The following is a 12,871-nucleotide window of genomic DNA, read 5'->3' as shown; positions in this document are numbered from 1 at the left end:
AAACACCATGAGAAAGTTATAATGCTGAAACAATACAGTATATCGTCACTGTCAGGTGGAAAGCTTGTATGTCCAAAACTGTTACTTTTCCGAAAATGGACAAAAAAGTTTTCAATTAGCAAAAATAGTCGATCTACAAGTTTACAACACGTTGCGATGCGACGCATTCTGAGCTTGTAGATCAGCTATTTTTGCAACTTTTGCGTGACACTGCAGTATGATGAAGTAGGGCATTAATTTACAAAGAAGCATAAAAAGTTGGAATATTGAGAATGATATGAGTTTTCTGCCCGACAACAACGATATCTCTAGCCATTGGCACACCCTTTCCGCTCAGTACTTGCCCTTGTCATTAGTTAATTTTTCTTCCTGTTTGTTTTGGGAAATCATTTCGTATCCATTACGGACTTCATCCCTACCGACTCCATCAGCTCCACTGGTGTCACTTACCACACAGTCTCGCAACGTTCCCAAGTAACTCTGTCTCCGTGTATCAGCCATGAACTTGACTTCTCTCTCCCTGAGGCTCTGTCGGCTTCCGGGCTGGCAAGAGTAGGTGACGTTCTGGATGGAGGATCTGCTGTTCAGCCTCAAGAACCTCATCTGCACCACATCTGCTCCTACATACTCAAACTGATTGGGAGTTGGATAAGGAGAATTCAGAATCGATGAGTCATTGCCACATCGCTTACTTTATTGAGTCATTGCCATAGGTTGCTTCTTTTTCAGTGGTGGAAAAAGTACTCACATTTTAACTCGAGTAAAAGTATCAATACTGCAATGTAAAAATACTCAAAATTGTTACAAGTAAGAGTCTGGAATTAAAAATGTACTTGAGTAAAAGTACAAAAGTATTGGTATCAAAATGTACTTAAAGTACCAAAAGTAGAAAGTACTCATTGCGCAGAAAGTTTTCAAATGTATAAAAATTATTTGAAAATAGCAGATCTACAAGCTCAAAATGTGTTGCATCGCAACGCATTGTGATCTTGTAGATCGGCTATTTTCAAATGGCCAAAATGTATATAGGGCTGAAGTGGTTAATGCATGTTGTAATAATAATCCAAATCTACAAAGTAACTAAAGTTTTCAAATAAATGTTGTGGAGTAAAAGTACAATATTTGCCTCTGAGATGTAGTGGATTAGAAGATTACTGAAAATTGGAAATACTCCAGTAAAGTAAAAAATACCTCAAAATCGTACTCAAGTACAGAACTTGAGTAAATGTACTGAGTTACTTTACACCACTTTTTATACTCAGGAAAGACACAGGGCAGCACACTAAATGGAAACAGTACCTACTGTACAACACCCACCACTATATGTAGAAGTAATGCAAATTACAGAAAGACTGCAAACAAGCTGGACACTGAAGTACAGTATGTGAAACAGGAAATAGAAAAGAATGGGGAAAAAAACTCCTGGACAAAAACAGAGCTGTGTTTTGGTCTGACACTTACCTGGAAGCCCTTTTCAACTGTACTCAGCCAATGAAATGTATTGTTGGTGCCAGAGTCCTTCAGCCAAGGTTTTACTGGAACCTGTAATTTTGTTATTATCCAGGTAAGAGATCATTGTACAGTGAGCCGGTCATTATTATAAAATAACCACTGTGGTTTATTCAAATTAACCCTGACTGCCTCCTGAAGGGGTTTATTTTCCAACAATAACCTGCTCATTGTACATGATCCTGCTTATTATAGTGCTACTTCAGAACAAAATCAATCATTTTGCATGACAATGGTTTCATTTTTCATCTTGCATAGCAATGCAAAAAGTGGCCGAACAATGTTCTGTTATTCAGAAATAACAGAATAGAGTAGTAGTCAACAAAGCCATGTAATTGCAGTCATTGTACTCAAGGCAGACAATAGAATAGAATACAATACAATATTATCTCAAGTTGCAAAAAAATACTAAGAATAATATTGGTCAAAATGCTGTGCTTATATTTGCTGATTATCTGCATGGGAATACCTGAGGCTGGTGTGGAGATAGGCAGGTCTTTGGTTCTGCTTCTGTAAAGTCACAGTAAACCAGAAGGGCATCTGCTTCGCTACCCTGGTTAGGATCAATGTAATACCTCCCTAAAAACAAAAGAAAACAGTCAGAAGCCAGATTGTCTACTTAGCTGATACATTCTGGAGGATAATATAAATGTTTTACATTTCTACAGTGCCATATTATGTTGTGAAAAGGCTAGAGGAGCCAACCATCGTTCTCAGTGCAGAACAGAGAGGCCTGTAATTGAAACAACATACAGTATACCACTTCCTGCCATAAACAAGTCACATCTAGAAAAGGCAGCGTCAACAAAGCCTGATTGCACTCAATCATCTACGAAACAGCAGACCTCTAACTGTGCATGTTCCATATCCCAATATTACTAGCTATGTGTAAATGGTGGCATATCCTCTTCTATTTATCATAGACCACAAAGGAAACCTACCATTTCCTCCCATGCCGGCCCCATGCCCTCTGTGTCAAAGTACTTACACTATCTGTCCTAGGCTATATCCGTCTGTCTGTCTGTCTGTCTGTCTGTCTGTCTGTCTGAATAATGAAAACAGAGGGAGGCGGAAAAGCAACAAGTGACAAAGCAGCCGATAGCTGTGCTACACTGGATAAGACTTGGCAACAAAAGAAAGTTGTGAAAAGTTACATTTTATGCAAATGAGCAGCAACAGAGTTCTACTCATAGGGCAGATATGTGTTCACCTGTTAGAACCAGCAGAGACGGATACTGACTGTCGGCACTTATCCTATCCGCCTGTGAGCTCTGCTGTCCTGGAGCTCACACTGGAGCACAACGTATTAATCTGCGACATTAAACTGTCTTACAAATACAAACATACATCTCCACGATAGCAAAGACTATCTAAATATAGCCTAATAAAATATAGAGGTTAAAGAACTGTATGTGACCAAAGTGGTGAACAGACTAGCGGTGACTAAAAAGTGGGGCTAAAAACTACTGTACAGAATGCGACTATGATCTGTGATGTTCTGACCATTAGGGGAGTTGGGGTGTGCTAGCCAGAGTTCCAGGCAGGTGGTGGCTGGGTGTTCCTTGGTGCCATCTGGTGGATCCAGGAACCAGCGCAGGTCTCTCTGGAGGGACTCCAGTAAAGTTTGGACCAGGAAGTAATTAGGCTTGTCTGCCATATACATCAAGTCCTTAGAAAACAGATGAAAAATGATTTAGAAAGATTATTTGTAGCCTAATCTAAAACACATTTGAGGTGGCCGTGTGGGTTTTCATTCTTATTTTTTTTGCAATTTCCCTCACACCCCATGTAGAAGTTATGCGTCTTGCTCAAGGACACATAGCTGTTGATGGACATGCCCACTGCTTTAGAATTGAACCTTTTAACTTTCAGTCACAGAACAGTAAGGCAACATAGTTTTTTTTTTTTTTCATACAATTTTTGTCCCACGATTTTGTAACCCATATTTTTTCACCCAGTGCCAATTGCCTATGTAATCCTGGGCACTACCTACCCTCTGCCAGCCTAGGGAGAGCCCAAGCTGAAGCTCATGCCTCCTTCAATGCATGAGGAGCAAGCAGGCCGCTTCTTATCACCCGACAGGGGGGAGTTTCCCTGGTTGGACATAGCGCGTGGAAGGAACACGTTATTCCAACCAGTTCCCTTCTCCTCCATCAGGCGCCCCGGCTGACCAGGGGGAGGCAGTATAGTGACCAGGATTACTACATGTTTTTGTGAGGGTATTAATTCAATTCAATTCAATTTCAATTCAAAGGGCTTTATTGGCATGAGAAAACATACGTTTACATTGCCAAAGCAAAAAGCACAATACAACAATACAGCAATACAATCAAAACAAAAAATGTACATTTGAAAGTCAGAATCTTCAATAGATCAATTTCTATGTACCAAGATCACTGGGTGCAGGTATAGTGCAGGAATATACACAATGATTAGTCTTTAGGGTGGTTGTGTTCCGTTCGATATCCTTCTCCTATCACAGCAACTCACGAATCTTGCTGCTGTGTTTACACACTGTTGTACTTCGCCCAGCAGATATGGGAGTTTTTTGTCATTGGTCATGTTTTCAAAATCTCTGTGTGTGGTTGTAATCTGTGGGAAGTATGTGTCTCTGATGTCTTGGTACAATGGACAGACGGTTAGGAAGTGTAGCTCGGTTTCCACTTCCTTTTGTGTGCAGTGGGTGCATACGTAGTCTGTCTTCTCTCGGGATACAGGTCTGCCTGTGACGACCTTATTAACTACCCTAGGAGACACGGGGAGAACATGCAAACTCCACACAGAGTAGGCCCTTTCACCAACCCCACCTAGGGTATGGGCGCCGATGACGTGGAGGAGAGAACACGCCCCCAGCGCCCACAGCGTCCCTGGCGGGAATCGAACCCAGGACCTTCTAGCTGTGAGGCGACAGCGCTACCGACTGCGCCACCGTGCCCCTGGCAACATAGTTCTTAGCACAAACACAACACTTACCTTCAGCTGAGTTAGAGTGATGTTCAGCGAGTCCCCGCGAGGCCCAGGTAGACCAGGAGGACCCTGAAATAAATAAATACAGTATAATTTGTCATTACAATAATCTTCAAGACAGCAGGCCAGAAGAAAAATAAAATATCAAATTAAAAAGTAATACAATTTTGTATGAATTAATTCTTATTTTCCACTCGAATGCAAGTCAGCTTGTCATACTGTTGTGAATTAACCGCATAGTAAATGGAGTGATCTGGCTCATTTCAATGTATTGGTTAGCGTTTAAAATCAATTGAATTTACCACCACATGTTTTCATTTAAAGAAACCAGATTGTGTTTAAGACTGACCAAGGATTTGTGACAATATTCCCTGCCTTGTTCAACTGCAATATTTTCTCTTAAATCTCAAATATGAGGACATTTGTACAGTACTCACAGGTAGGCCTTTCTCTCCGAGATGACCTGGTTGCCCAGGAAAACCTTTAAGACCCTGATAATAATAAAATTAGAAATGTATTACTTTAATGAATGAACAAACTAAGTAGGCAACGAGTATGCAGAGTTAATTAAACTCTGTGTTATTATGACAGGAGTAGGCATTTTAGTTTAGTTTCTCTGATACTCACCTTCTGTCCAAACAAACCCTGTGGGGAGAAAAGAAAGACAGCTATTGGCTTGATTCAGTGTACTATAATAGCTTTCTATGTCATCATGTGTAGCACCAGTCCTAAGAGGAGACTTACAGGCAGCCCTGGTAGGCCTGGACCGCCCCACGGTCCTGGTGGTCCGATATCCCCCTGAGGACAAAATCAATTCTATGATCAGTAACCCGCTTTATACCTTATTGACATACTGCACAGCCAGCCAGGGAGTTAGCAACTGAGCAACAAGATAAGGTAGGTAGTAGATACAGTACACAAGAGATACACACTTCTAGAGGTGGTTATGGAAAGGCATTTGAACAAAGTGGACATTGTTTTGAGAAATCTATTCACCTGCTCTCCCTTTGGTCCAGCTCTGCCTGGCTCTCCCACAGGGCGTTGTATCCCCTGAAAAAAGGAAATATTTCAAAGACTCTCCGCAAAGTATGAGAACATCATGTTCTTCATGACCATCACTGAATGTCAAATGTAGCAGAGTAGTCCAGCCTTGAAGCCAGACGCCTAATATACTGTATCAGCCTTGGGAGGTTCTCCTTTGGATAAGCGGTAGATGTTTGGTTTTCCACACGGGAGACCAGGGTTCGAATCCAGGTGTTACTCTCAGAGTTATCCTACTGCAAGCTTACTGTATGTCTGTTAGCTAATTCATGGAGCGTACTGTAGTTATCAGGTGTTATCCGATGTTAACCCTTCATGGACCACTAGTTTAATTGCTTTAAAAGGAATCAGACAAGATTTTTTGTCAAAATTAAGAAAACTAGACCATACCCGGTCGGCGCAGCGCATCCGTGGGGGGATATGCGCACATGATCTGGCAACCCGGGAGGCAGTTCGTCCCATAGCTGGGCAGCCCCGTAACCATGGCGACAGTGTTTGACACAAAAACGCTATAAGAAGCTGAGATTTGATGAAATTGAAAAACGGGCTTCACAGTTGCGTTCAGATGGTAAGGGTCAATGGCTGTGTGCAAAATCAGAGCAATTGGTCCAGCCAGTGAGGAGAACCCGGTATCTTCACTCACGTACTCACCACTACAGACAGAGGTTACTAGAATTATAGTAGGATGCCTAATCTCTGTGTGATTGTGGGATGTTGCAATAAAAGTGATGAAGAGACACTTGTGGGAGCAATTAAAGATCATGTTTCAACTCGAGCCGATTTCTTCCTTTTGTTAGTCGTGTATTCTGGTCAGCACCTGCCTAAGTTGGGTTTGAATGTGCGTGTTCCCTCTTCTCATGTGTTGGGATAATAGTAACGTGAAGAAAGGGTGATACGATCACAGTGTCCTTTGTTTACACTCCTCCAACATGGTGGCTTTCCACACATACCCATTGGTCATCATTCTTCAAAAAACATTTAATCACTTTCACCTTGCATTCCCTAGTTTTAAAAAATGTCCAAAAATGTCCAAAATGGAGAAAATAGCTCTACAAGAAAATCTACAAGCTTGATATTTTCACTATTCGTCATAAGACAAAGTATATATGGCTTAAGTGGTTATGGATAGCCTTACAGTATATTGGAAAGGAACAATAATGATCAATGTGTCTGATTTGGATGACTTGTGATAGCGGTACCTTTAACCCTTCTCCGCCAGTAGGGCCAGTCAGGCCAGGCATTCCGTCCTCCCCCTGCACATTTGGAGTAGAGAAATTACTGTAATAACCAAGATATATAATCAATGTCTAATGGGAATTCCTTAATGGTAGTCAGTCTAGAGACTTGCCTTCAGGCCCGGAAGACCTATTTCACCCGTTGCTCCACGTGTTCCAGCTTCACCCTTCAAAGAGAGAGAGAGAGACTTATAAGTACTGCAAACTGGTACACAATAAAGTCCTCAGTATTAAGTTAACAGTGTAAAACGGTACCAAATAGACTCTGACCCAAATTAACTTTCAGATTTAAAAATGGATAAATTAACACTGAGGATTTTACTGAATAAATTATTTGCTATGCACCCTTTTGTCACAGAATGAGGACACATTCGTCCCAAAAACTGATGACACTGATGAGACAAAAAATATCTTACATAAAGACCCTGTCTTCCTGGAAGGCCGACTGGACCAAAATCTCCCGTCTTCCCCTGTAGGCCAGAAACAAGTGAAACCTTCGTTAAATGCGATACCTCTCTTGACCTTCAGCTCATTATGGGAGCTCAAAACATTGAACTTGTATTAAAGGTCAAATGTAACGCTGGTAATGGCTGGTGGGTAACCAAGTCAGATTTTCTGATTGTCAAACGCCGGAACTGACCTTTTCTCCTCGTGTTCCTCTTAAGCCCCTACTTCCAGCTTTTCCTCTTTTACCCTTTGTGTGGGAACAAAACACAGATTTGAGACTCACATCGCATTTATAATCAGTTCAAATTGCAAGCTACTGCATGTAATCCTACCCTCTTTCCAATATGTCCATTCTTCCCTGGGCTTCCACTTTCAGCGTCATCTCCCTGGAAAGTGATTCAGTGATATATAATGTTAAACACTGAACACATCTGGATAAATCCTACACACATTTAATTGTTTCTACATGTGCTGAGATCTAAAGTATGATACCCATAAAAAAAAATGATGTACAGTATACTAGATCCACACGTACATGGTCATTAGTCTGAAAAGCTGTTAAGAGATTATACTAAAATAGCAAAACATAGCAGATCTACAAGCTCACATTGAAAATAGCTGATGTGACGCATTGGGAGCTTGTTATGGACCACAATGGAAACAAGCCCCCGGGGCTTTTTGCGTTATCCTTTTCGCATAACCTTTGTACTACCTAACTGTACTACCTGTACTGTTCCCAAACCGGTTAGTTAAATATTCAATCAAACAATCAAGATCTGCTATTTAAGATGTGTGACACCATTGTACGATAAAGTATCAAATAGGGCAGTGGTTCGCAACCTTTTCAGGCAGTGACCCCCCAAAATAATCATATTTGAATTGGGGACCCCCCACCCTGACAAGCACTTGGAATGTAGGAGTTGAGGCATTCCATTTTGATTCTCGGTTCCACAGATAAATACTGTGAAAATAGCAGATCTACAAGCTCTCAAGTGAGCTTTTAGATCGGCTATTTTAATTATATTTGCCTCGTTCTGATATACTTTGACAATTTGGCCAATGTTTGACCAGTTTTTATAGTATAGTTTGTTGATTACTTTTGATGCTGTAATGGTAAAAAAAAAGAAGGTATTATATATACTTTAAAAGTCCTTAAATTGTCCTCTCACTGTCATCCAGGGCCCCTCCCCAAAAAAAGAAATCATGTGGGGACCCGGATCCCGACCCAGGTTGAGAACCACTGAAATATGGCATATAATTGGTTAATTTCTAAATTAACAAATGGACAGAGAAGTCCGATGTGACCTTTTGACCTTTCAGCCCTTGTCTTCCAGGTATACCAGGTTCCCCTCCTGGCCCCTGAAAAGAACAGATAAAGTACGGTGTGTCTTTTGTTTCATAGTGTTCACAACACATTTAATGACAAAAGTCTGGTGTGTGTGTGTCTGTGTGTGTGTGTGTGTGTGTGTGTGTGTGTGTGTGTGTGTGTGTGTGTGTGTGTGTGTGTGTGTGTGTGTGTGTGTGTGTGTGTGTGTGTGTAGAGTCATGCACCACTGACCTGTGGTCCTGGAGGGCCATGTGTTCCTGTGAGTCCTACCTCACCTGCCAGGCCCTAAATGCAGAGATAGGAACAGTCATAAGCTGAGATAAACAGAGATATGCCTCATGGCATGTTGTATTTAGCCAGAATAAATGTAGGTCATATAGGCAACAGCCTGTTATGGCTGGATATGTTTGTTAAGGGTGATACCGACAGAAATATAAATTCATATGAACATGTGTTTTATTTTGTAATTTATGTAACAGCATTTTTTAAATTAATGTATATTATGACGGCCCAATGGCCTAAGGCGGTACAGGGCATCAATAATTAATGTCCAGGGTGCTGATCTTACTTCTAACCCGTCCAGACCTTTAGGTCCTTCGTCACCTGGTAGACCTTCGGGACCCTGGAAACAGAAAGTGGAACTTTTAAAAAATCTATTCAATTTCATCACTTGTCACCATTTTCAAAACATGGATAGCAAAACTCTATAACCTGCACCTGAGTAAAACACCACTCTACACATGGCATCGTCAACCTAATGTACCCATAAATCATTTAACACAGTCTTATTCATTCTCACCAGCCCGCCTAGCTCCCCCTTTCCTCCTGTATCTCCCCTGGGACCATCAGTTCCAGAAAAACCTTTTGGACCAGTGTCGCCTTCTCGTCCCCTGGCTCCTGCTGACCCCTGGGAAAAGGACAGTTAATTCAACACTTGTACAGTATAGGTCCAGCATTGTAACGGCATGTCTCTTGAATAATCATTGATACATCATTTATCGTAATCACATTGTTAAACACATTTACAGTACTCCTGGAAACTACCCAGTACAAACACCGAATGACTCAACTAGTGCAAATTGTGAGTGCCTTGTTCAAGGGCACTTTCAATGGTAGTTTCTGAGGGAGGCAAGAGCATTTTCAATTCACATTCTAGGATTCAAACCAGTGACTTTTGTTGTCACAAACTTGTGTCTCTGACCTTCAGGCTCCCACCATCCCTGTTGCTTTGATGATGACATCTTCAATGTACTCATCAGTGTTGCAATGACTGGTATATATAAATATATATAAGTTTAAAGTGCTCATGTGGCCTAATAGTCGCTTCTTTTGGGCTTGTTGTCCTAGACCTGACTGCTTATTTCTCTCACAAAATCTGGAAACACTAGTACTCACCTTTGGTCCAGGTTTTCCCAAGTCACCTTTGAATCCTCTGCTCCCTGTGACCCCCTGCCCGCAGAGAGAGTATGTGATAAATCATACATGAATGGACACAAATGAAACAGATTCTGCCAATACATAAATATATATGTTATTTTGATAACTTCTTTCATCATACAATGAGAGTGAATGTAATTACTAGTTGTGGTTTGCTGTGGTTTACCTTAAGACCTGGTTCTCCAGGGATTCCAGTCAAACCATCATGGCGCCCTTCTCCCTGGAGAAAAGACAAGTCTTAGTTACTCATTTACACTGACATAATATCACTGCATTTTATCACAGGATTCTGTTATTGGTGTTGGCTCAAATGGATCCTTATAAAATACATCCTTTTTTCCGTTTTCCTCTACTCCCCAATTTAGTCATTGCCAATTCACCCCATGTGTATGCACCCCATGTGTATAGTCACTGCCAACCCCTACTGGATGTAGAAAACCACATCTCCTCCGATACACATAGAGACACCAGCCGCTTCTTTTCACCTGACAGTGAGGACTTTCACTAGCCTCGCAAACCACCCCCCTACGGAAATCGCATTTGCACCTCCTGAAATCAAATGCAAATGCAATTTCCGGAGGGGGGGTGGTTTACGAGGCTAGACTTTCACCAGGAGGGCGTATCACGTGTGGAGGAACACGTTATCCCTCCCGTCTCTGCACCCTGCTGAACAGGTGCCCCCACCAACCTGTAGGAGTCGCTAGTGCAGTGACAGCACGCTGGGCGAGACCTAGCTGCTACTGCGAGACTCTGAGTGCCTAACCGGAAGTACCGCCCAAGGAAGTTACGTTGACGCTTTACAGAGCTGTTTACCATAGATATAGAAACCTAGATACCTCATTGGCCTCTGCAGTTCGTTGGAGCAATTCGTATCGCGGCCGCCATTTTCGCGTAGGCAAACGGACACTCAAAGTGACTACTGGCCAATCACAGCTCTCACAGCGTGTTGACTACTGGCCAAACACAGTGCGTCTTTTCTAAGACTTGTCAGAATCTAGTTGTCCCGCCCCCACCTGCCTCTGATTGGCCTACCGAACGCCCCCTTCTGTGACACACACGGAAGTTTGCCTACAGCTTGCCTACGCGAAAATGGCGCCCGAGATACCAATGCCTCAGAGCCGAAGGAGGCGTCTACCTTTATATGTCTATGGCTGTTTACATTCTACATGCATTAAACCTGTGTTGTGATTGGTCAAACTAGAACCAGGAGACCTGGTACTGCCAGACCCCTAGTGGTTGAAATCTGAATGGCCGGACTTCGCATGACGTGTGTGCAGAGGAAAAGAGGAAAAGAGGGACAGAAAAGAGGAAAAGAGGGACAGAAAAAAGAGGAAAAGAGGGACAGAAAAAAGAGGAAAATAGGGACGGGAAAGAGGGACAGAAAAGAAGAAAAGAGGGACAGAAAAAAGAGGAAAAGAGGGACAGAAAAGAGGAAAAGAGGGACAGAAAAGAGGGAAAGAGGGACAGACAAAGCCACATGTAGGCCGACCCTCTGGGTCTGGCAAAAAGACAGCCTCCAGGGAAAGTCCCGTCCTATAGACACGCTCTGCATTAAGTCGTTACCAGGCTTTTCTCCTCTGACATGAGAAAAGGCTAGGAACAAGGCTAAGTGACAGAATGCACTCCCCTGCCGGTTTACCACATGCAAACACGACCAAATGTGTTTGTTGGAGCACGTGGCCAAGCCGGAGGCACCATGGTGGAATAAAATTTGAGTCTACACAGTGGTTGGCAGGAAATTTATCCCTGCACCATCCAGGCGCCACTATGCCATACATAAACTGTAGCGCACACTGTATGGTGCGGGTACAGTGACACTTCAAAACAATAGACTACATATCACTCTACATACAAGATAACAAAAGTCAAGTTTTATGGAATTGAGAAAATCTGCCATATTTTAATGTATGTATTCTGAAAGACTATCATGAAAGTGGAATATGTTTTATTGCCGCTAGTGTCACGAAATATGCTCTACAATAAACTATTAAAAGGAGCATTCAAGGATTCAAGTAAAATCATAACAGATCCCCTATACTAAATCCATTTCTGTGATAGCAGTGCTATGCTGAATATAGTCTCACTGAAATGAGTTACCTTCTGTCCTGGTTTCCCATTAATCCCTAGAATCCCAGAAAGGCCTGGAAACCCCTGGGGAAAAAGACAGAAGTTCAAAGCCATACATTTAAGAGACAAATTTGACCCCACAGGGGTATTCTGGTCATTACAGTAGCCAGCAACAGAAACAACAGAGAGATGAATAATATTCATCTCTCATGATTTATGAATACGGAATAGAATTTGTAATAGTGCAATATCTATATACATTCAACAGCAAATTCTTACCCGTAGTCCCATCAAACCTGATGGTCCAACTTTCCCCCTCAAGCCCCCTTGGCCCTGTGGAAATAATCAGAGCTAAATTAAGTCTCTCAGTAGAATACTGTAGGGGTGAGAAGAAGACGCATTATGGGTAACTAACTCACCATCAGTCCAGCAAAACCCTTCTCTCCGTTTGAACCTCTTTGTCCTTGTTTGCCCTGTAATCCAGGGGGGCCCTCAAACCCTGAAACTCCAAGATTTCCTACATCTCCCTTTCAAAAAACAAAAACAGATACAATTTTAGTGAAACAGTATGTCTTGTGACAAAATAGCAAAAAAGCTACATAGAAATCAGATTAGTAAACGTTAAAAATGAGTGGATATTATACAGTACGAAATGATGCCCCAAAGGCGTAGCACAACACATCATGTGGACCAAAGGGCAACATAACACACCCACCAATGGAAATGTGCTCTGTACCTAACCCTAACTACCTTAAAGCTATACCATGTACAGTAACTATGTTCTACCCAGGATTTGGACCCGGGTCTCCTGCACAAGTGCTGACATTTAGGTCAAAATCTG

General features: G+C 42.1%; 1 protein-coding gene across 1 annotated transcript in view; it reads right to left on the bottom strand.

The window, feature by feature from the left end:
• LOC311044096 (uncharacterized protein) overlaps positions 1 to 12,871 on the bottom strand; it is an 86,807-nt gene that overhangs the window by 2,043 nt on the left and 71,893 nt on the right. Inside the window, exons 44-66 of the mRNA XM_084055517.1 lie at positions 12,450 to 12,557; positions 12,310 to 12,363; positions 12,061 to 12,114; positions 10,130 to 10,183; positions 9,922 to 9,975; positions 9,326 to 9,433; positions 9,095 to 9,148; positions 8,758 to 8,811; positions 8,505 to 8,558; positions 7,532 to 7,585; positions 7,393 to 7,446; positions 7,169 to 7,222; positions 6,866 to 6,919; positions 6,717 to 6,770; positions 5,473 to 5,526; positions 5,221 to 5,274; positions 5,104 to 5,121; positions 4,914 to 4,967; positions 4,483 to 4,545; positions 3,013 to 3,178; positions 1,979 to 2,088; positions 1,462 to 1,542; positions 451 to 633 (exon numbers count right to left, since the gene is read on the bottom strand). Coding sequence (XP_083911643.1) covers positions 451 to 633; positions 1,462 to 1,542; positions 1,979 to 2,088; positions 3,013 to 3,178; positions 4,483 to 4,545; positions 4,914 to 4,967; positions 5,104 to 5,121; positions 5,221 to 5,274; positions 5,473 to 5,526; positions 6,717 to 6,770; positions 6,866 to 6,919; positions 7,169 to 7,222; positions 7,393 to 7,446; positions 7,532 to 7,585; positions 8,505 to 8,558; positions 8,758 to 8,811; positions 9,095 to 9,148; positions 9,326 to 9,433; positions 9,922 to 9,975; positions 10,130 to 10,183; positions 12,061 to 12,114; positions 12,310 to 12,363; positions 12,450 to 12,557 — 1,647 coding nt within the window. The remainder of the gene's footprint in view (positions 1 to 450; positions 634 to 1,461; positions 1,543 to 1,978; positions 2,089 to 3,012; positions 3,179 to 4,482; positions 4,546 to 4,913; positions 4,968 to 5,103; positions 5,122 to 5,220; positions 5,275 to 5,472; positions 5,527 to 6,716; positions 6,771 to 6,865; positions 6,920 to 7,168; positions 7,223 to 7,392; positions 7,447 to 7,531; positions 7,586 to 8,504; positions 8,559 to 8,757; positions 8,812 to 9,094; positions 9,149 to 9,325; positions 9,434 to 9,921; positions 9,976 to 10,129; positions 10,184 to 12,060; positions 12,115 to 12,309; positions 12,364 to 12,449; positions 12,558 to 12,871) is intronic.

The sequence above is a fragment of the Gymnoscopelus microlampas genome (assembly GCF_963454915.1).
Source record: "Gymnoscopelus microlampas genome assembly, chromosome: 4".
Lineage (NCBI taxonomy): Eukaryota > Metazoa > Chordata > Actinopteri > Myctophiformes > Myctophidae > Gymnoscopelus > Gymnoscopelus microlampas.
Note: the sequence above shows the minus strand (reverse complement) of the source record. Positions and strands in the feature narration are given on the sequence as shown.